Raw genomic sequence first — 24,188 nt, 5'->3', positions numbered from 1 at the left:
CACACACACACACATGCACGCACATTACTGTTTAGCCTGTCATGGTCTGGAGTCCATAGTGTAGACCCGGCTGGTCTTGAAACTCCTTCCTCTGCTTGCCTCTGCCACCTGAGGCTTTTAGTACCATGCCTTTTTAGCACCAGCCTTTAAAGGAAATTCTCTTGGATATAAATTTAGTAAGAAAAGAGCACATGAAACAAACTAAAATGATCTTTTACTTGAAATTCATTAAAAAACTTCAGATGGGTCCTTTTTGAGTGACAGCTGAGGGAACTCTCTTAAAGGAACTTTTTAAATTCCTGCAGAGAAGGGCTCTGGTCCTAGTACCTATAATTATGTGTAGAAGAAGGAGAGTAAAGTCCAAAGTCTGCAAGTTTGTGTTGGATAGCGGATTTCAGGGAACATTCGAGAGTTCTCTGGTTGCATAAGTGGCATCCATCATCTGTGTATTTGTTTGCTCTTCAATAAACACATTCTAAAAGCTTATTGCATGTGGATGAGGTAGTCATATTTACTTTTGCAAATGATGCATTAAGTGAATGTGCCAATTCTTTTAGTTTGTCCCCAGAGCCAAGTGGAGGGGTGGACTGGGGTGAGGTGAGGGCCTGGTTGGGGCTGGGTTGTGAAAGGTAAACCAAAGGTTGTGGAAGTAAACCAAATCACCACCTTGTATCCTCAGCAAATTTACAGAATGACTGTTGTCCCTGCTGCCCCCTGGTGGTGAGATCAGAGAATGAGTTCTCCCTGCTCTGCCAGGCAGTGGGGACTCAGGATGGAAGGCAGATTGGCTTGAGTTTCATAGGAATGTTTCACAGAACTGATCATGAAGCAAGCGTGAATGCTGCCTGAGAAAGTGGCTGTGAGGTGGGGTGAGGGGTGATTTGGCCAAGCATTCCGTCTACCTTTTCCATTGGACGTACCAGCATACCCTCCTTGCTGTGGTCCCTGGGTTGAGAAGGGAAGAAAGGTATGTAGCACCAGCCCGCAGCATTACCAAGTCAACAGCGCCGTCTAGAGGCCATCTGGAAGTCATTGTGTGTGTAGCGAAATCAAGTCTTCCGAACAGATTCCAAAACCATTTAGATCGGTGATGTGTGCTTACAAAATAAAGTACTTTTAATAATCTGGGGTTAGTGAACAGTTTTCAGTTTATTGCTGATTAAAACAGATCCCTATCTTAAATCATATTAAAAATGTGTGTGCTCATGCATGTGTGTGCTGTGTTTGTGTGCACCACGGTGTATGGAGATCAGAGGTTGGCTTTCAGGAGGGAGTTTTCTCCTTCCACCTCATTGAAGCGGGGCCTGTTTTGTTTTCTATCCCTTTACCCATTGAGCTGTCATACCAGCCTTAGTTTTCAAACTGCAAGTAGACTACGTACGTTATTTCAGTGGTCAGACATGAATAGTATCCATTTGAGTATGCATATGTACTTTAAATTTGTACTCTAAACAAACCTCAAAGAGATCCTCCTGCCTCTGCCTCCTGAGTGCTGGGGTTAAAGGCATGCACCACCACTGCCCAGCATGGCAACTCTTAGAAAGAAAAACATTTAATTGAGGCTGGCTTACAGTTTCAGAGATTAAAGCCATCATTGCCATGGCAAGAAGCATTGTGGGATGCAGGCAGACATGGTGTTGGAGAAGGAAGGGAGGGTTCTACATTTTGATCTGCAGGCAGCAGAAAGACACTGGGTGCCACAGTGGGTGCAGCTTGAGTTTATGAGGCCTCAACGCCTGCTCCCACAGTGACACACCTCCTCCAACAAGGCCACATCTTCTCATAGTGTCACTCCTACGACCAAGCATTCAAACATGTGAGTCTATGGGGCCATTCCTATTCAAACTACCACAGCCCACCTTTTAGTAAAGTCCACACGTCACATGTTAGTGTTGTCTAAGATTAGTGATCACTTAAAATTAATGGACATTGAACAACACAAATAATTCTTACTATATTTGTTACATGTGATATTTTGATATCTAACAAATAAAGCTTGCCTGAAGATTAGAGTGCCAAGCTAGTCACTAGTCAGTCATAGAGGCCAGGCAATGGTGTCAAACACCTTTAAACCCAGCCAGCACTTGGGAGGGAGATGGAGGCAGACGGATCTGAGTTCAAGGCTACTCTGGTCTACACAAGATTGATCCAGGCAAAAAGAGTCAGAGGGTGGTGGCTCACACCTTTAATCACAGCATTAGGGAGGTGGAGATAGGAAGGATTATGGCTGGGAGGAGAGAGGAATAGAAGGTGGGAGGAGCTAGGAGCCCACTGCATTCAGTCTGAGGATTCGAGACAGGCTCTTGCCCCTTGGTTCTGAGGATTTCGTAGAGATGAGAACTGGTGGCTGGCTGTTCTGCTTCTCTGATCTTTCAGCTTCCCCCACCCAATGTGTGCCTCTGGGTTTTTATTATTAAGACCAATTAGAAACTGCACTACAGTTACTTTTCTATTACCATGACAAAACACCATGACCAAGATGACTTATAAGGAAAAACATTTAATTGGGCTCACAGTTTCAAAGGGCTAGACTATCATACAGGGAGCACAGCAGCAGCAGGTAGGCATTGGTGCTGGAGCAGTGGCTGAGAACTCATATTTTCATCACAAACAGGAAGTGGAAAGAGAGAATGGGGGAATAGCACTCTTTTCAAAATCTCAAAGCCTGTCCCTCCAACAAGGCCATACATCCTCATCCTTTCCCAAAACAGTTGCTTGGTCACAGTATTTCATCATGGTAACAAAAAATAACAGAAACAGCCAGTGATGACGGAGAAAAGGCATGGTAGATAGGACAACTGAGGGCTCACATCTTGATCTACAAGTAGGCAGAGAAAGAGAGGCACACAGAACGGCACTGAGCCTATTGAAACCCTCAAGCTCACCTGCCCCCAATGACACTTTACCTTCAACAAGGCCACCTTCTAATCATTCCAAAACAGTCATCAACTGGGGACCAAGTATTTACACATTAGTCCATGGGGCCATTTTCATTCAGACCACCACGCTTAAAATAGTTATTATGTAATTTAAGAGTTAAACTTTCGGAAACATCCCTTTGAGTTGGTTAGGGGAGTTCAGGTCATCCCCCAAACAAAATAGGGTATTGCCTTTGCCCTTGCTCCTCCCCCAGAGTTTGAATATAAGTCCCCATTGCTGATGACACCACAAGCTTTAGATTCAGGACTTGGAGGAACTAAACTGTGGTTGAGCTAGAAGCTTCTCCCTGAACTAGCTTACAGAGTACCAGACGGTGCCATGCAAAGTTGCCAAGGAAGAAGAGCAATCAACAGTTCTATCTGGATGTGACACCTATGAACCACAATGACTAGAGCAGCAAGAGATTTCCAAAGGTACAGTAGTGGTACTTAGAATTTGTGTGTGCGTGCGTGCGTGCATGTGGGGTGGGGCGTTTCAGTTTACAACTCCATCACTGAGGGAAGTCAGGGAAGGAACCAGAATTCAGTGAAGCAGAGGCCATGGAGGCATGCTTACTAGCTTGTTCCTCCTGGCTTGGTCAGCCTGCTTCTTATACAACTCGGCGCTACTTTGCCCAGTTGTGGCATGGCCCGCAGTGGGACAGTCACATTAATGTCAATCATTAGCCCCACAGGTTTGCCCACAATCTTGTGGTGGCATTTTCTCTTGAGGGTCTTTCTTCCCAAATGACTAGTTTGTGTCAAGCTGACAAAACTGGCCAGAGCAATTGATCTCTTGTCAACGGGACACACAAACACATTACTATTCAACTACAGCCTTTAGTGATTATTCCCCAAATCTCATGTTAATAGCAATACCTCATGGATATGGGAAGTTGACATGAAGTGGGGTGGGTTGGGGGAGGCAGTGCAAAGGAACCTGTGGTTCAGCACTTACATCTTGGAGGTAACCAAGCCGTGTAATTGAACTTAAGGCCCACTCAATAGGAGGTAAGTCGCGCCTGGTAATGTAATTCTAGCCTACTACCCATGGCCATAGAACCTAGAGGAAGACCTACTACTGCCACTTCCTTAAGCCAGTTGTCTTAGTGAGGGTTTCTATTGCTGTGAAGAGACACCATGACCATGGCAAATCTTAGAAAAAAAGTTTAATCGGGGTGGCTCACTGACAGTTCAAGGTTCAGTCCATTATCACGGTGGGACATGGCAGCATGAGGGCAGACATGGTGCTGGAGAAGTAACAGAGAGTTCTACATCTTGCAGGCAACAGGAAGTGGTCTGGAACACTGGGTATCTTGAGCCCACCCCTACAGATACTTAGCTCTTCCAACAAGGCCATACCTACTCCAATAAAGGCAAACCTCCTAATAGTGTCACCCCCTAAGAACTTACATTCGAACTCCCACACCAGTATCTTTAATGCATTCTCCATGCTCATCCTTACATCCACAGATAAGTGTAGACCACCCCTTGTTATATTAACTCATCTTTTAAAACAAAATTTAAAGAGAAACTAAAGAATATTAAGATGTCCTAAAAGGTATAAACATTAGAATGGGTAAAGGCTCCAAAGACAAAAAAAACTGGATTCAGAGTTAAAGCATAAAAATGGCCTGGCATGCCAAAGGGCAGATACTCTCAATCCTCCAGCCTCCGTACATTATAAGATGCAATGCTTTAAGACCATCCCAGATTATAAACTATTTCCCAATGATCATGAGGCCACTATGTTGGGTCAAACATGTTCCTCTAAAAAGCAACTTTAGAAGTGGTGGTCAAAGAGCCCCAGGTAACCCAGTGGTTCCCACCTCCGGCATCTGCACCCTTGTATGCCGTCCCCTTAACCCTTAAGTATGCAAGAGACCCATGTCTTGCTTGCTTCTAATCAAGAGCTAAAAAAAGAAGTGCTGGCGAATGACCCATCTTGCTAGCAGTCTCTTCCACCTTCACAGACAAGCAGCCAGGCTGTGGCCTGCTTAAGGAGCGTGCACGTGGCAGGGATGGCGAGCAGTCATCTGCCCACCAACCAGCCAAAACCAAATGAAGCCTCAGATCTATGGTGCAAGGAAAAGAATTCTGCCAATTGAGCATGGAAGCAGAGTCCCTCGGGTAAGTCTCCCAATGAGATCACAACCCTAGATTGTAGAGCCCCGAAGTAGAGCACACATCACTCCTGTGTTTCAATTCTTGAACCACAGACAATAGGATTAATAATAAGTATATGGTGTTTCAAGATGCTAAATTTATGGTAATTTATTATACAGCATTGAAAATACAGAAATCTTAATATGTAAAAAAGGAAAACAAGAAAAGTTATATTGAGTTACTGGTCACATGGAGTATTTATTAGTGAAGATCCAAAGGTTAGTCTTCAATGCCCATTTCCATGATTTTTAGAGTTGGTAATTGCTTGTCATGATCACTGCCGTCTTTGATGCTGGGGAACTGAACAGATGGGGACAGTACTGTGCTAAGACAACATAATTCCCTGGAAGTCTCAACACTTTCAGAGTCACTGTCACCTTCAATGACATCCACAGAGGTTTCCTGGTCTAGTAACCTGTCAGAAATACTTGGATTGTTTTCATCTAAGGCTGAGGCCTTAAGAGCTGTCTCATCGTTGACCTGTTGAACTATAACATTTTCGGAATCCTTGAATTTACAGCCAGGTATTAGGAATTCACCCGGTAAAGAGAACATCTTGTTTTCATCCTGCGGCACAGACGACAGCATGCCCAGAGCCTCCTGGAACTGCTGACGCTCTTGCTCAATTACCGTACCATCATTACTTGTACCTTCATCTGGTTTTGAAATCAGAGCCTTTTGAAAATCAAGTTGATTCAACATTCTGAAATCGCTCTGCTTTGCTGGCTCTTCCTCAGATATGCAGCCTAAATCAATCTTCAGGCCATGTAGCAGGTAGCGCATTTTCCCCTAGGATTATGGAAAGGAATATGCAATTATGAGGATCATTATACTAGCTAAGCTAATAAACTAAACCATGTCTGTGTGCAGTGCTGATAGTCTCAGAGGACTAACACTTCCACAGCCCCTGTGCCCCTTCCCCTCACAAAAAGCACCCAGGGGATAGTACCTATTTTAAATGAGCTCTTTTATGGTCTATGCAATGTTTTACAAAAACATAAAATTCTAAAGAAAGACAAACCTCCTCCAAATGATGTTTATTCTGTTTTATATGTCGTTCAAACAGTCGTTCTAAACACCTACAAATGATCAAGAAAAATATTAACATCTTAAAATCAGATAACCCATTCAATGTAAAATAGGAACATAATATAAAAGCTGACAAAGGCTGGAAAGTGGTTTCCAGATGAATCATTTTCTCTGTGCAACTGGAGACCAATCTTTCCTGGTGTCTACTTTTCTAAACTGTCAGGAAGCCTGCCTTGGGTTACACATCTAAGTTATATAATAGATACCAGTGTATCTGAAGACCTGAGTACTGTTTCTGTGAGTGTTTTAGGTGAGACACAATACTCCCCTCCCTGCAGAGCTCTCTCTCTCTCTGTAAGACAGACACCAAAAGCTCCCTGCGCTCTTTCCCCACACCCTTGAGAAAATGCTCTCATAGAGCTGGTTCACCGTGCTCCTTAAGTATACACTCCATTGATGATAGGTCAATGACCTCCAAGTGAATGCCAGGTATTTACGCTAGACATACAATCTGCCTCTGCCCGTCCCTGACACGGTCTGCTATGAGGCTCTAGGTGGCCTGGAACTCTAAGCAGATCTGGCTGACCTGGAACTCAGAGGTCTGCCTCCTTGCTGGGACTAAAGGCCTGTGCCACCAGGCCTGGCTCACAGAAACAATGTTACCTATTTCCCTGCCAAAGGCAGGGTATGAAAGCCCTGCAGAAACTGTGTTACATCTCTAGGATGAGATTCCTTTCCCTAAAGTCAGTCACAAGCCCTTCAGAGAATTTAACTCAGATGTGACTAGCCTCAGGGAATGTATTCTTTCTACACCAGGCCCAGAATCACAATAACCTATTCACAGGTTTCCTGAAAACAACAACTAATTTCCTTGGTCACTCAAGTTACCATGGTTCATACTATTCAGTGAGATGAGCCGACCTGTAGAATAGGAGGTCTGGATTATTCTGTCATTTTTAAAAGACCAAGAAACTTGTATCCTACTCTTTATAAAAGTTACTGGTCACATTCTGGAATATGTGCACCGTGGCTTTTTTCTGTGCTTCTGTAGGTGGGACTAAGTAATACATATTCAGGTACATGCATGCGCGTGCACACACACGCACTCTCTGGTCAACAGAGGCACTTCGAGCATCCCTCAGGCTGAGAATACCTATTCTTGCACCTTCTAGTTTCTTTCTCAGGATGGTTCTATGTTTAGTCTTATGAACCAAAATTAAATCTTAAGAGGAAAATATAAACGTTTAAGGGAAAATGTAAATGCTATGTAAAACTTTTTGGTTTTGTGATAAAAAAAAAACCATAAAAGTTACCATTTTAGCCATCTAAAATGTGTAGTCCAGTAATGCTAGACATATCTGTTCTACAAAACTCCTATGAAACTCTTAAAATTAACAGTTTGCATGTGAATGTGTGAGTGTGCATGCCTGTGTGTCCTCAAGGTCAAGGGCAGCATCGGTGTCTAACATTCTCTGCCTATTCCTCTGTGGCAGGGGTTCTTCTGAGCAGAAAATCCTCCAGTCTGCCCACGCTCCAACACCCAACAGCCCTGGAGTTATAGCCCTGCATGAGACTCACTTGGTTCATTATGTGGGTGCTGAGATTTGAACTTGGGTTCTCATGGTTGTATAGCAAATGCTTTTAAACACGGAGCCATTTTCCAGCCCCCATTAAACATTTTTTTTTTCAAATGACAGTATTGGCACACACCACTGGTCTTTTTATTCCAATAACAAAGTGTTTTCCTTCATTAAAAAGTAAACCCTGATAAAGGGCTAGAAATGGCCACTGCAATGTCTGCAGTTGTGTGTAGAGTGCACAGTCCTATGCTCTGCTACATGAAGTGGAATCTAACGCTCAGTGGCTGTAGACAGAGCAGTGTTTGAGCTGCACCCAGCACACAGCTTCCAAAAGCAACGCAGTGGCTAATCTGGTTTTGCAAACTCTCCATTTCCTATAAGTACACAAAGAGCTTTTCTTTTGTCTTTATTAGATCTTACATGTTGTAGTAAAGATGTTGTGGGTGGATAAGAGGGCTCACCAAGTGGAGGTACTCGACAGCAAGCCTGATAATCCAAGTTCAATCTCCAGGACCCACACGGTGGAGAGAGAACTAACTCCCATAGGTTGTCTTTTGACCCTCACAGCATGCTGTGGCATGTGAATACACACACAAACACCCTTTGATGGCCTGCTGTGGCATGTGACCACACACAGAGACACACACACATAAATGTAATAAAATTTGAAAGCTTGTTTTTGATTCCCATAAGAGTTTGTGATAGCAAGGTGGAATTACGGAGGTTTTTTAAAATGGTAGCAAAAATTCAATTCATTATACGGTTTGATATAACTAAGATATAATAATACTTAAATGAAAAATATCTATTGTTTTTTGTAGTGTATAGATAAAAGTCTTTATAATTTACAATCAATTATAAAAATATAATTATAAGACGAACATAACTTTTTATATCCTAATAACTTAAAAAAATTTTACCATATGAAAAATATTCAATGTACATCTCAACTCCCACACACATTAAAAAAAAAATCTCGGACTGGAGAGATGGCTCAGAGGTTAAGAGCTTTGCCTGCTCTTCCAAAGGTCCTGAGTTCAATTCCCAGCAACCACATGGTGGCTCATAACCATCGCTGGTGCTCTCTTCTGGCCTGCAGGCATACACGCAGTCAGAATATTGTATACATAAAAAATAAATAAATATTAAAAAAAATCTCTAACCTGTTGGAAAATAAACCAAGTTTCAAAATTTCATCTGTCACATTTTCCATGAAGTCCAGGTAGAGCAGCTCCTCTTCACTGCAGAGGAACACAAGCGCATCAGAACCATCACACAGAGGGGAGGTCACGCAGGAGCACCCAGATCACCACTACAGGGACTGCTGCCCACGAGTACAGGAATACTATAAACAAACCTGCTTTCTCATGTTCAAAAAGGAAAACATAGAAGTGAGAAAATTATCACCCAATGGAGTAAAATTTCATCTTTGTGGAACATTCATAACAGCAAAAAGACAAAGAGGGCCCACCCAGGGAAGCAGGGGCGTGATGCTTATCGAGCTCTGTTCAGCATCTTGTGTTCAAGCTGGGAAATTTACTGACTAGAAAGATTGCTTTTTTTTTCTTCAAAATCCTTATAAAAAAGAATTTCTAATAGGCAAATTTATGGATGAAAAAATGTAGTAGTAATTTTTTAATTGGACACATTTCTTACGATATACTACTTCATGTCTAACTTCTAGTACCTGTTACAAGAAGGTCAGGACACTACCGTTATTGATTCTAGTTAGCTCAAACTCGGGAATGAATGGAAACGGCAAGCTTACTCAACTGGAGACTAACTGGGGATGGGTGGGTGTGTAAACCAGCGTGTTAAAAACCAATCCATAGGAACTTGCTTAAGAACAAATAAATGAAACTATTAAGCAGACTACTTTCCTGAAAACTATAACTTAAGAATGTACCGTAACCACTGAAAGCAAAGACGACAGTCTGCAAAGTGGTGGAGCGGCCACAAACCTCCCAAGAGGCCCCTGAGCTTCAAATCCTTTCCTGTAGGGTTCTTTACTAGATTAATTTATAAAAATAAGCAATTATTAGAAATTATTAGTAGATATTACTAACTTAGGGACACATTTTCACTAAAGATAAGATGCCCGACAATCTGTCCATCAGCATGGATTAAATGACTGATACTGCAGAGCTGGATGTAGAAAGGCGAGTTCCCATCTTAATTTATCTTATCAGGCTTTTCTGATCTTAATTCTGCTTCCCACTCAAGTAAAAAGAGGTCAGAGTGATCTTACTCAGGGTAGATTTTGCTGTCTGAAGAAAGCTGTGTAGAGAGCTCACAGAGCGTCCTAGAAAAAGAGAGAGGGAAAATGTTCTAACAGCAGCCATAAGGGTAGGCATACAAAAATTCCATGATTGATATTCTGTCTACATTAGTAGCTATATGCTTTGAAATTTCTAAGTATTTTCCCATCTGTGATTTAGTTCTGTGGGAGTGTGCATGCATGCATGCATGCATGTGCACATGTGCTAACATGTGCTGTTTGTTCAATGAGTTTCCAGGACAGAGTTGGTACTCAACCTACTATAGTCTTAGAAATCAAGATGTCCCTGGTAAAGGGCTAAGGGAGAAGATGCGCCTCTTCTTCCTGTCTGCTCCAAACCATGTCCTCATTCTCCCCTGTGAATGCTCTTCCTCCCTCATCTCACAGCCAGTCTCCTACACTGGAAATGCAGTTAACAGCCGAAGCTTGCTGGTCCACATCTTTGCTGGGTGTGATGTCACAGTCACTAGGCATGGGACACATTTTTGCTAGGTGTGATGTCACAGTCACTAGGCATGGGACACAGTGTTAAAGAGCATCTCCCAACAGCAGAGCAGACAAACACTGGCATGTGGGAATGTTACACATCACAAATTTTTAGCTCTTGAATTTTTTAAGATTTTTATTTATTTATTTTGTTTACAGTGTTCTGTCTGCATGTATGCCAGGAGGTCAGATTTCATTACAGATGGTTGTGAGCCACCATGTAGTTGCTGGGAACTCAGGACCTCTGGAAGAACAATCAGTGCTCTTAACCTCTGAGCCATCTCTCCAGCCCCCAAGGCTTTTGAAACTTTTATTAATACAATTATTGTGTGTGTGTGTGTATGAGTGTGTGAGTGTGTGTACAACTTTCAGGAGTTACTTCTCTCCTCCTCTCATGGGTGCTGAGGAGCAAACTGTTTATCAGGCTTGCATGGCGAGCACTTTCACTTGGGAGCAGCCTGTCGCCTCCAAGTCGCACAGCTCATCTAATGGTGAGGTCAGTTCTTCAGCACTGTTGGTGTCATAGAAACTGGCTAACACCATTGCCAGAGGACGGGCCTTGAGGATAGTCTTCTCTAATGTGAGGAGAGACAGCAACTACTGCACACTAGCATCCCTTCCCCTTATTAACACATTAGCACAACTGACTCTCACCTTTACTAACAGTGCCACAGAACTGTGTAATACTAAAATACATTAGCACATGGAATTAAAACAGCACTTAGGGGAAATGCTGTGCGTCTATTACACAGGAAAGCAAATGGAAGCAGGGTTTCACTCTGAGACCTAGGTTGGTCTCAAGCCCCCCAAATATATAAGGTGCCACTCACTTTTGGGAGGAATGCTGCAGAGTGCCATCTTTAATCCTGTCCCATCCTAAGTTTGGTCCTTGTGAAGATAAAGGACAGTTTTTGTCCTCAGCACCATTTGCCATGGAACTAAGTGCCTGGAAGTGGTACAAAAAGAAGAAATTTAATTTTGTTTCAAAACTATGTTCTGAAAGAAAACAGCAAATATTAATAAAAATAAACACAAAAAGTACCTGATATATTAAAACAAACTAACAAAAAAAGAATAGCCTATCTGTGGGAGTCTAGCCTGTTTGGATGCTCACCTTCCTAGACCTGGATGGAGGGGGGAGGACCTTGGACTTCCCACAGGGCAGGGACCTTGACTGCTCTTAGGACTGGAGACAGAGGGGAGGGGAGTGGAGGATGGGGGGAGGCGGAGGGAAAAGGGAGGAGGGGAGCAGGCAGAAATTTTTAATAAAAAAAAAAAGAATAGCCCATCCAATTAGCATTTTACCCATGTTAATAAGAAGCATTTTAAATGGCATTAGGAAATCATTAATAATACTGTGGGGGAGTCTGCACCTGTGACCCCAGTACTGAAAGGATGAAGCATGAGGTCACAGTTCACAGGTTACCTGGGGACCTGGGAGAGAGGCTCATCACCATGAGCAGTCCACAGCCATACACCTTTTACATTTTTATTTTATTTTATTTGAGACAAAGTCTCACTATTCAGCTCTGACTATCCTGGAACTTGCTGTCCTCAGACTCACAGATATCACCTTTTTCTGCCTTCCAAGTGCTGGGATTAAAGGTGTGTGCCACCATGCCTGGTTAGCCACACCACCCTGAAAGTGCCCCCGTCTTGTCTGATCCTGGAAGTGAAGCACAGCTGGTCTGGTTAGTAATTGGATGGGAGACATCATCCCTACACACAATGTGTACATACCCACATTAAAAAACAAAAACTAACAAAAGTAAGACCAGAAACCCATGAAAGTATACAAATTTGCAGCTTTTAAGTAAATTTGGGGGAAAAATTCATTGACTACATTATTAAAAATTCAAAAGCACATCTGTTTCAAACACCCACTATGTCACACATGAAAGCAGCTGTAGTAGCAGTGGCATATGGGCAATATTAACAAACAAAACGATGGCATATTACTTGAACAGATTTCTTCTGACGTGTCACAAATAATATTTTACTTGCATTAATCTTTACAAAGTTATGTTTTGTTTTCAAACAGGTCTCCTGTAGCTCAGGCTGGCCTTGAAATTCCTTTGTGCCTGATGATGACTTTGAACTTCTGATCATCCTGCCTCTTCTAACATCTAAGTACTGGAATTGCAATCATGTACTGCTGGGGCTAGTGAGATGGCTCCACGGTTAAGAGGACCAAGGTTTGGTTCTCAGTGCCTACATGGCTACTTGTAACTTCCTTAAATCCAGTCCAGCAGATCCAGCACCCTCTCCTGACCTCCTTGGGCACCCCAGCCATGCACATGGTACACATAGATGTAGGTGACCACACAGACGCATATGTCGGCCAGCCTGGTCTACATAGTGAGCTCCTGGATATCCAGGGCTACTTAGACATACCTTGTCTTAAAACAAAACAAACAGAACCCAAACAAACAACAACAAAAATAGAAATGAAGAAAGAAAGGAACAAGAGGTATTACTGTTGGGGCTGGAGAGGTGGCTCAGCGGTTAAGAATACTGCACAGGCTGCTCTTTAACGGACCCAGGTTCAATTCCCAGTACCCACATGGCAGCTCACAACTGTCTGTAACTCCAAGATCTGACACCCTCAGACATACATGCAGGCAAAACACCAATGCATATAAAATAAATAAATACTTTAAAAGGAGGCACTGCTACACCAATTCATGCTTTGTTTATGCTAGGCAAGTACTCTATCGAGTAAGTTATATTCCCAGTCCTACAAAGCTGATTCATGCAAAAGGCTTTACAGTTTTAAAAGTGTGGTTAAACTATAGATCTACTACAGTTATATTTCACTAGCTTTCTCAAGTCCAACACTGCTGTGAGCTTCCATTTTTCTTGAAGGGTTATGAATGAACATTCGGAATGCAATGTAATCAACTGGGATTCTTCCAATTTCCCTCGTCACCATAAGTAACGCTATGAAGATGGGAATGATGTATGATGTTGTGTGAGTGCAGGCACGAGCACACCATGGTACACGGAGACGTCAGAAGACAACGTTTGGGAGTCAGTTTTCTCTTTCCGCAGTGGACTCCAGGGAACTCGGGGAGTCACTCTTCTGTGCTAAGCACTTTTACCTGGGGAGCAATCTCACCTGCCCTGCGTTAGCTTAGTTATCTACAGGCCTAACTCTTTTCACTAAAATTCAAGGTGAAAAGAGGCATTGTTTATCAAGCCCTTCCCAGGCTAGAACTATGCCTGCTGTGCCTTCTCCCAAGGACCCTGCAGTTAGTCTTTTAGGAAGACACTTAGCTTTCAGAGGCTGTTTTCTCCATGAACTCTAAGCGGTCCCCCTGTCAAAACACTATCAATGGCTGAGATGTAAAAACATAAGTTCCTACCCATTTTCAGAAAGAAAAAAGAAGTTGAATGTGATTATTTTAATTTTGTATCCCTGAGTTTGTGTTCGACATTTAAACATGCAAACCATATTTAGAATTAATGCTTTTAAGTTAGGATATAATCCATGGTTGAAATGACTCAAATTAAATGACTGCCTGAGAAATCATATTTAAAGCTAAGATATATTAAATCACTGCTAAACATTTAAGATACAAACAATGTAATAAAGTTCATAAAAGTAAAGTCAAATGTAAAAGAATGGTATCTACGGATTCCCTTATGCTGTATGGTTTGTAATATAGGCATTGCCAATGCAAACTGCTACATAGGTAGCCTTGGCAGCACCTTTAGTACCTTGTCTACTTTTCTGTGTGTGCCGCTGAGGGGTGGGTGCTATGGTCCTGAACACAGCCTTGCAAATGCTAAGTAATTTCTCTAAAGCCAAGCTACAGTTCAGTCCTTCGTTGTTTTGAGACACAGTCTTGCTAGACAGCTTAGGCCACACTTGAATCGGCTGTATAGTCCAAGATGGCCTCCTATTCTTATCCTCCTGCCTTTACCAAGTGTTGGAATTATAGGCAAATGCCACCATACCTGGCTCTCAGAATCTGTACTTTTGAAAATGTCATTAATATTTTTACTCACCCACCTGTTTAGGCAGCCAGTGAACCATGTAGGCGCTAATAACAAATGACTCCCTAGAATCGGTAGGATCCATCTGACCATTCAGAGAGCACACGCGACAACTGCAAACAGGCAAACCTGCGCACGCTGACTACATTCTATTTCCCTCTTGATCGTCCAAACAGCTGTCTACATCTACATAAGTCAAATCATCTGAAACTCAGAAGGCACCAACAGAAAGACTCATGGTTACTACCTGCTTTATGTTCACTTCTGAGTCCTCTGAGTTCTTTGTCTCGGCTGTCCCAAACTCAGAATTAAAGCTGTAATATTTACAAAGAAATGATTGTTACTCCTTTATATACACAATGACAAGCTTTACATTAAGAAAAAGGTATAGATTCGGACGGTGGTGGTGCACACCTTTAATCCCAGAACTCAGGAGGCAGAGGCAGGCGGATCTTTGTGAGTTTGAAGCCAGTTTGGTCTACAAGAGCGAGTTCCAGGACAGGCTCCAAAGCTACAAAGAAACCCTATCTAAAAAAAAAAGGGGGGGGGATGGTATAACTCAAAGAAATTCACCTATTTACTCTTACAAAAATGTGTAATTTTTAAATATAGATCTGGAAATAAACATGATTTGATTCACATGTACTTCCTTTTTCTTGCTTGAAAAATAGATTTCAGTTAAATATACAATGGGCTAAGAGAAATGAGACTATCCTTTTAACATTTAAAAAGATATGAAACAATCTCTTCATTTCTTTCCTTCTTTACTGAATAAACTTGTTCTCAACAATTTCAGACAAATCCACAGCTCATTCTCTTTACTCTCCCCGCCCCCCGCCCTACCCCTTCCTCCCTAGATGTCCCTTTCCCGTATTCATGAAGACATGGAATGCACCCCAGTTTGTGTGCCACCCTTGCACAGAAGCCATGCCGCCTGTCTCATTTCAATTTAGATTCTGGGTTGTCAAATCCAGCAATGACTTCTTCATCTCTCCTCTGGCTGATGATTTCTGTTACAAGTCCAATTCCTTTCGTAAATTAAATCCATTCGCCATCATTGCCCCTCTTCTACACTCATAAAACTAGTATTGCAATGTTTGAATAACTAAAGTCTAGTATGGAATAAATTATAATCACTTGGCAAAGATAGTGAATATCATAAACCATCCACTACAGAAATCAAAATCAAGGCAAATTCTAATTTCCAGATGTCCCCTCAACTGTCTAAGTCATGCCTGCAGCTGTTACTACCCAGGGTGTGGACATGTGCCAGGAGAAACACAGGGAACTGGATAAATGTTTATTTTCCCTCCTGGGCCTCACTGGTTTGCCACCGTTAACACGAATATTTATTTACATCAGTGCTGTCTGATAATGTGTCTTAAGACTTCTCTGAAACAATATTTAGAAACACACAGAAGTTCGAGAGCTGTGCTTACAACAACTTAGGCAGCACTCATTTCATAGGAGCCTAACAAATCTAACAGCTACTTTTTCTGCCATTACTGCACTGCTTCCTAAGATGCCCTGGACAGCTGTACCATTCATTCCCATGAACGGCACTGCTGGATCTCAAGGTTGCAGATAAAGCGTACAACAAAGCAACAACTACTGCTTATTGCTCACTTCCCCTGACTCACTGGTCTTGCTCTCAGCTGTGGGCACGCCATACAAACCTGCTTAGTTCAGTCTGGGTTTCAGCTTCCGCCCGCCCGACTGGAAAACCCTTCCTTCTTCTGGCAGGTGTGTAGTAGCGGTACTGTGACAGGAAGGACTTCGCTTCTGTTTTTAAAGTGCGTGGGGTGAACGGCAGCTGCTTGTTAGAGAAGAAGTCAGAGTGCTTTTCCAAAAGATCTCCACTGGGGGACTTGGAGATGACCAGCTGGAAGCGGTGCGCACTTGGGAAGGCACTCCTAGGCCTCCTGTCCCAGCAGTGGTTGCAGCTCGGGCTCCTGGGTGCAGATCCTGTGTAAGCCAGGCTGAGGGGGGAGGTGCTGGGATGCCTCTGGGTGCCATTCATGAGGAATTTATTCAGTTCAGGATGACGTAGACGCAGTTCATCTGAAGAAGGGACCAATGACTTCGACAATGATGGGTACCTTGTCACTTCTTCTATTAACACACCCTGACATTGTGGTTCCCCTGAGGGCTAAGAACATTGATTTGACAGTAAGCATTTATACCAAATTCATGGAACTGGGGAGTCTCGGATTAACTTATACATGCACCCTGCCTCCAACTCTGTGAGAAAGTACGACCATTACCTCCCCGCAACCCATGATGGGCCTGGACTCAGGGCCTTGAGCTGCTAAGCAAGTGTCCTACCACTGAACTACATTCCTGCCCTGCCCTTACTTTTTAGAAGAAAAGGAGGGTCAGAATCACATACTCAAGCTGACTCAGTGCCTCTGCTCTTTGCTATGTAAGGGTCAGCTAACTTACAAACAGATATATCTAAATAAGGAAACACATCCAGACACACAATTAGCTTCCCAACCTTTCTTTACCAAAATAAAACACAAAATAAAGTGAGTATTCTGCATTAAATTGTGAGTCCTTTGGTTACTACTCAAAAGTACACTAGCTTTAAAAAAAACGCCCCCAAACTGGGTTCATATTACAGCTGACGTACAAAAGGCTCGTCTCTTTGAAAAGATATCTCTGAATTTTACAGGGCTATTAATTAATAACCATAAGAATTATTTATGTCCATAGGATGGTATAAGCTAAGCTTAGAGTAGGGAGAAATGCATAAAGCATTAGATTGCCTGATAAGCCTTATCAGTGTGATGTTCACTAAAATGAACCAAAAAGAACCTTTACGGACAGAAGTACAGAGCTGGGGGTCAATGAGATGGCTAAGTAGATAAAGGTGATTGCTGCTGAGCCTAAAACCTGAGTGTGATCCCTGGATCTCACATGGTGGAAGGAAGGAACCACCAATTCCCACCAGTTTTCTCTCTTTCTCTCTTTCTCACATGTACACATGCAGACATGCACACACACACACACACACACACACACACACACACACGCACATAATTAGTAAATGTAAACAAACAGACAAAAAAGAAATTTGCCTAGCATACACAAGGTCCTATGTTTAATGTCCAACACTGGAAAAAAAATAAGGAAAAAGAAATACTCTTTTCTGATATGTGCTGGCAAATTGCTTTTGAGTTAATCGAAAGCGTGAAACGTAAGTCTATTTTCCTATCTCAAGCACTACCTTGTATTCTACTCTCCCCTTGGAAATCAACAGACTGTAGTATGAAATTAACTGTACTACTGATCTGCTTTAACAAGATTATATAGTCGTTTCCTTTAGTTCTAAATATTGCAAAGCCTGAATAGATATTTGCATTGAATATGGGTAACACTTTGGTAAACCACCCCAACTACAAAAACAGTCCATTGGAAAGTTCTAGAACAAGCAGTTGCAGTCTGGTGGTGTTCTGTCCACCTGCTCTGATGCCACTATGTGTGAGGTTTGTGTGATTTGGATTTCTGCAAAGTTCATGTCAAGAACATCTACCCAATTTCCAAGCACAGAACAACTGAGGCCTTTTCAGGGATGGGGCAGAAGAAGTGGTGTTCTAAGATCTAAAGTGCAGCAGCTAAAAGGGATGCACTTGGAAGGGTCTTGAAAATTGGCATCACATGATCCAGGGTGAGAGAAGGAAATGAGTGGGAAAGCCCAGGCAGCGAGGATCTAGGGTTCTGAACATGAGCTCATGTGTCTGCAGAAACTGCTACGATACTAAGAGGCAAAGTCAGCATCATTAACTGTAACTATCTTTCAGTGAAAATATTTTATAATTATTATAAATACTGTTAACCATAAAATCAACCCAATTATTAAAATATACTACACAAACTCATAATTTAAGATAACTTGGCTGTATTTAAAGTATTAATTATTAAAGATTATTAAAAATGTAGGCAAACTAAAGATTACTATTACTTCTAAATGGAATTATAAAAAGGGAATAAAAGCATAAATGAACTGTCATGGAGGCAAGCAAGATATAGAATTACAGATACTAAAGGGAAAATGAATAGACATATTAAAATGTTTGTTTTATTTTACTTTATTATAAGTGATTCATAAAGTATATTAAAATATATAATTAAAAATTTTCAACAAACTCATCTCAAAATTATTGCTTTGTATATAAAATGTTAGAGATTATTAAAGAATTACTAGACAATTATAATAATCATAAAAATATAGGGGCTGAACAGATAGCCCAGAGATTAAGAACACTTGTTATTCTTGCAGGGGCCCTGTGCTTGACTCCTAGGGCCCACATGGCAGTTCAAAACAATCTGTAACTCACGTTCTAGGGAATCTGATGTCTTCTTTTGGCCTGTGAGGGCACATGGCATGCATGTGGCAGGAAGTATAACATATATGCAGGCACTCATACATACATATACAATGAAATAAATACTGAAAAAAAAAGCAATCTACCTGAGAGTCATCACGGATGGAGAGATTAACAGGTGGTTCGCAGAGCAGATCTCCTGGCCTGTGGTCCTTAGAACAGCGTACGAGACTCTCACTCTCAACCCTACCTGCCGCCCCCACCTCACGACTCCCAGGTCTTTCTCCTGAAAGAGATGCTCTATCCAACTGTCTCCTGAATATATTCAATGTTCCTAAGCACTGCGAATTGAACATGCCAAAGGAATAAACTCATGCCTCTTATCAATGTTATCCCAGAAGAAAACCTGCTCCTTATCCTATTATTATCACTTCTGCCTTTCTCTTCATATCATCAAGTCAGATACCAAGACCTAGCAATTCTCCTTTCTAAATAATAAGCCGCCTGTACCCGTATTTCTGGTGTTCTTTATAATGCCCGGGTAGAGCTCTTAATCTTTCTCCCAGATTACTGCAACCATCCTGTAACTGGTCTGCTGGTCATTGCAGCCAGTGTAGTCTTCTAACGGGTATGATGTCACTGTCTAACTAAAAACTGCTTTCAGTTCCTCCATAGTTCTCAATCAGGAAAACAGTCCAGAGCTTCCCGAAAGGCTCCAATACCTGAGTCCTCCTTACTGACTGCTGGTAAACCGTGTCTACGTTTGTACTGAAAAGACCAGGAGTTAAAAGACAGTATCTGGTGCTTGGTAAGCAACGGGGAAGCTGTCCTGCCAAGTAGGCTTGCCCGCCTTCCCTCTCCTCTCATCTCTTTGTCTCCCTCCCATCTTCCTTTCCTTTTATTTTTTGAACCATACCATGGATAGCAGGGCTGGAACTCATCCTCGAGAGCATGGGCTACTCTCAATGGCTACTCTGCAAGTGCATAACTTGCCCGTCTTGAACCCTGGCACTCAGTAGAGACTGCAGGCCTTCGGAAACCTTGTTCCCCACACAAGTTTGCAGCAGAAATTTTACATCATTTAGAACTCTGCAAAATTTAAGCCAAACTTTATTACTAACTCAGATTTCCCCCATATATAAATTACACAGTGATAAAAGGCATGGGAGAAAGAAAACTATGGATTAAAAAATATCAATTCAAGTTAACTAGATACCAATTCAATTCCAATAAACTCAAAAATAAGACAGTGTATGAAATCATAGCATGGTATTTGGTGATATTAAACAATTATTAATTTTTAAGCATAGTAACAGTGTATTTTTTGAGAAAAGGTTCTCACTATGTTGCCTAGTGTGGCCTAAGCCTATCTTACCCATCCCCTAGTGTGCCACTACCTGTAATTAGAGGCATGCACTACTATGCCTGGCTATATCATGACTGTGGTTTAAAGTTATGTGTAAAAATATAGAATCTGACAATCATAGCAAAATACTGTAGCCGGAGGCAATGGCTGGGACTAGAGATGAGAGACCAACCACCGGAATGAGCGGGTAACACCACACTGGTTGATAAAGACATGTGGGCTCACTACAGTACTAAAGTTTGAAAAAGTGATCATTTTAGTGTTGAATTCCATGGAAATAAAAACAGCTGCTCAGAAAAATGAAATTATGAAGTTTGCAGATCAGTGTATCTATTACCCATCCCTCAGCAGAGAAGCTTGTCTTGCAAGAGACAGTAATTAACCTTGGGAGACAATGTGCAGGGAGTGAGAGCACCTGATCCTAAATGGACTGTATTTATCAGAACCCGCCCTCAAGGCTCAGGAACTATGGGGAAAGGAGGTGGAAAGACGGTACTCTCTGTACGCAGTGGATGATTCCAAAGACACAGCATTTTCAGACACAACAGGGTTAGGATACATATGAACTCACAGAGACTGTGACAACACACACAAGACCTGCACAGGTTCAAATCAGACAAAATCCCAGGGCGGAGAAGGGGAGAGTCCCACCTTTAACTAAGAAGGTATTTGAAATTGACAGCTGCTAGGAAAAGGAAAATCCGTTTTCAGGAGTGGCACTGGGTGGATCAACCACACTCCAGGGCAGGCCCAGGCCTAGTAGTCGGTCAATACAAAATGACCTCGTTTTTGTGCACCTTTTGTCTTTTCTGTTTGTTTGCTTTGATTTTCATCTTGTTCTTTTTTGTTTTTGAGAGACAGAGGGGAAAAAAAAAAAACATGAAATTGGGTGGGTAGGGGAGGGGAAAAGAATATGATCAAAATGTATGAAAAACTTTTAAATAAAAAATAACTTTCAACTTCTATAAACTAGAATATAGAAAAAGAGGAAACTGTGCTCTGTTTGTTCACTGAAGCCAGCATAACCAGACAGAGAGAAAAATGTACACCAGTAACAACAGTGTTCAGATGTCAAAATCCTAAACAAACGTTTACCTCGGAATCCAGCAATATAGAACACCTTAATGTTTTAATCACAGCACTCAGGAAGCAGAGGCAGGTGGATCTCTAAGTTTGAGGCTAGACTGGTCTACAGAACAAGTTCCAGGACAAGGGCTGCACACAGAGACCCAGTCTCAAAACAAGATGAACAAAAAACAGAACAAAAAAAAAAAAAGGAAGGAAGAAGGAAGGAAACTCGAATGTATCACAGCTCGGATGTGTTTATATTAAGGACACAAGTCATTCACTACATTAACAGATCAAACAGAAAATCACATCATCATTGCCAAGAAATGCAAAAGAACACTGGATAAAATTGCCCATTGAGATCAAAACATTCTATCAAAAATGTTTTTAATTAAAAAATTGATCTATTCATGGGAGAGACTCTGAAAACTGCAAACACCTCTCATCAAACTAAGAACAAAAGACCACTTCTTCAAATAAATGTTAGAGAAGAGTCAAAAAAAATAAAACCATAGTCTGCAGGCCAAGTCTGAGACATCATCCTTTCTAGCTGGTGGAGCTTGGGTGGAATACAGCTAGGAATTTATTTCCAAAATTGCTCATGGCTGCTTCCCCTTGGCAGGCAGCAGTGAGGAGATGTGGCCTGAAAAGCATGCAGTAGAGTCACTTGGTGCTTGATGCTCACAGTCTGCTGACCCAAAGCTACTGAAAACGGTCCCCAGCCAGGCTGCAACACCAACGTGCCTTAGAAATATCTGCTCTTAGAGAGCAGGAGAATCACCTTACCTTCTGAGGAGAGTTAAAAAGGAACTTGGAATTCATCTTAGAACTGATCTGCATTGTGGGTTTACTTAATTTAAGCTCCTTTTCACATCGTGCTAATTCTTTCTTCAGTTTCTCTCTTCGTTGTTGATCTGCATCTAAGGAAGGAAGGAAAACTTTGAAATTGGAAACAAAACACAAAAACTAACTTTTTGGTCTTGTTACATTAACAAAGTCAAAGATTTCTCCCTTTCACTGCCCTTTTTCTTTGGACACCTCTCATCACATAGGCCGGCTGTTCTAGAAGTTCTCGCCTGGAAGATTCTCACTCCAGCGTGGGATATGAGGCTAACAGCACCATACACAGCTGGTACATCTTTATTGCTAAACATGTTTACACTACTGTAAGTGACTAAAATCTGTTGTATGAGGCCGCTTGTTCATTTCCCGGCCACCCAGACTCCCAAAATAATCACACAGAAGCTATATTATTTAAATCACTGCTTGTTCAATCTCTTAAGTATATTGCTAGCTAGCTCTTACATCTAGAATTAACCCATTTCCATTATTTTATATTTTACCACAAGGCTTGTGGCCTACTAGCAAGGTTCTTTCTCCTCTGGCGGCTCCATGGCTTCTCCCTAGCTCCGCCTCCTCCTCCTCTGTCTGCCTGGAACTCCCGCCTTGCCCTAGTCTGCTAAGCCACTGGCCAAAACAGATTTATTCATTAACCAATAAAAGCAACACATAGACAGAAGGACTTCCCATATCATTTCCCCTTTTCTGTTTAAATAAAAAGGAAGGTTTGAACTTTAACATAGTAAAATTTAACATATAACAAAACAGGTATCAAGCAAGAATTACAGTTACAATATTTATATCTACTTTATTTTTTATCATAACTAAGGAAAACTATAACTATTTTCCACCTCTATCAAAGACTCAAAAAGGATATAATATTACCTAAGTAAACAAGAAGTGCATTGTAAGCTACTTCCAAAACTCTAGAATTGTTAGAGACATCTTGCTGCCTGGACAGTCACCCAAGTTCTTCTGTAATGTTGGAGCATCCATCTTCAGTCCATAGGCCCATAGTATCTAGCAGATTTTTCTATGAAGCAAGAAATTTCAAAGACAGTTCCACCTAGATTGGTGGTTTGTCAGTCACTTTCTTCTGTGTCCTGCAGAATGTCTAGCAGTCTCTTTCATGAAGCAGGAACCCCGAACGACAGTCTCACCTTTAGTCAAGTTCAGCAGTCATTTCTCTATGGGTCCTGCATGTCCAGTTCATCAAGCAGTCCAGGCAAGAGCAGTTTCTTGCCCAAATGGCTAACAAACTCCATAAGAAGTCTCTTTGATGTACATCATCCTCTTGAAGTAGATTGGTGCTGCCAGGAGCACCAATCATGAAAAATCCTAAGTTCTTAAAACATTTTAAATGACATATTCTGTAGTCTTTGAAAGGTTTGAAGAATATCTATCTACCTGAAATATATCTGTATATATATCTAGAAAACCTACAAGCTTGACTATTATAGATGACTATCTATTAACCTTTATTTCTTTTACATTTCCAAATGAGCTGCACAAACACAATACCTTAATCAAGAGCAGAACATACATACAATAAAATTGACCCAAATCTATATCAATAAGCCAAGATCCATACCAATGCAAAGTATTAACCTCTATATCATATCCCCCTTTAAATGTTAATAAACATTTATAAACGATATTGGAGAATTTGGCCAGAGTTCTCTCCAAACTACTTCCTGCTGTTTATTGGGTCAAGTAATTTTTGGAGTATTCATGAAGACCTTTCAGGTTGTTTTGGTTCATCAAACTACATTAGTCTGGAAGAATTCCATAGGTTCTCATCCTCTGTGGAAACAAAAGTAGAACCTCTTTTCCACAAGAACATACCCTTAGACCCAATTCTGAAGTCATGATACCTTTAAAATATATAGGTTGGTTTAGCTTAGCAGCCCATACAATGAAATGTCTCTCTGTCCTTAGCTCCTTCACAGTCAAAATATTCAAAGAAAACACAATAATATACAAAATCCAGACTCTCTGTATATATTCAATCTTTATGTGGCTTATTTTCTTACCCGATTATTTTTCTACAAGTTTAATATTTATTTTATTATCTTTACTCCTTTAACCTATAACTGTACTCTTTTATATTACATTTATTGTCTCCTTCTT

At 41.5% G+C, this 24,188-nt stretch overlaps 1 protein-coding gene across 12 annotated transcripts in view; it reads right to left on the bottom strand.

The window, feature by feature from the left end:
- Positions 1 to 3,511: 3,511 nt before the first annotated feature.
- Positions 3,512 to 24,188, bottom strand: part of Spata7 (spermatogenesis associated 7) — a 37,618-nt gene continuing 16,941 nt past the window's right edge. For 7 of the 12 annotated variants that reach the window (XM_013346789.2, XM_005343431.3, XM_013346787.2 and 4 more), the window contains 8 exons: positions 22,005 to 22,138; positions 16,133 to 16,605; positions 14,704 to 14,770; positions 11,288 to 11,403; positions 9,942 to 9,995; positions 8,857 to 8,934; positions 6,106 to 6,163; positions 3,512 to 5,873 (listed from right to left, as the gene is read on the bottom strand). In XM_013346789.2, coding sequence (XP_013202243.1) covers positions 5,304 to 5,873; positions 6,106 to 6,163; positions 8,857 to 8,934; positions 9,942 to 9,995; positions 11,288 to 11,403; positions 14,704 to 14,770; positions 16,133 to 16,605; positions 22,005 to 22,138 — 1,550 coding nt within the window. In that variant the 3' untranslated portion in view covers positions 3,512 to 5,303. Of the gene's footprint in view, positions 5,874 to 6,105; positions 6,164 to 8,856; positions 8,935 to 9,941; positions 9,996 to 11,287; positions 11,404 to 14,703; positions 14,771 to 16,132; positions 16,606 to 18,930; positions 20,991 to 22,004; positions 22,139 to 24,188 lie in introns of those variants that run through there. The other 5 variants (XM_026780587.1, XM_026780596.1, XM_026780601.1 and 2 more) reach the window with 5 other exon arrangements.

The sequence above is a fragment of the Microtus ochrogaster genome, chromosome 1 (genome assembly GCF_000317375.1).
Source record: "Microtus ochrogaster isolate Prairie Vole_2 chromosome 1, MicOch1.0, whole genome shotgun sequence".
Classification (NCBI taxonomy): domain Eukaryota; kingdom Metazoa; phylum Chordata; class Mammalia; order Rodentia; family Cricetidae; genus Microtus; species Microtus ochrogaster.
This window is presented reverse-complemented; position numbering and strand designations above follow the sequence as displayed.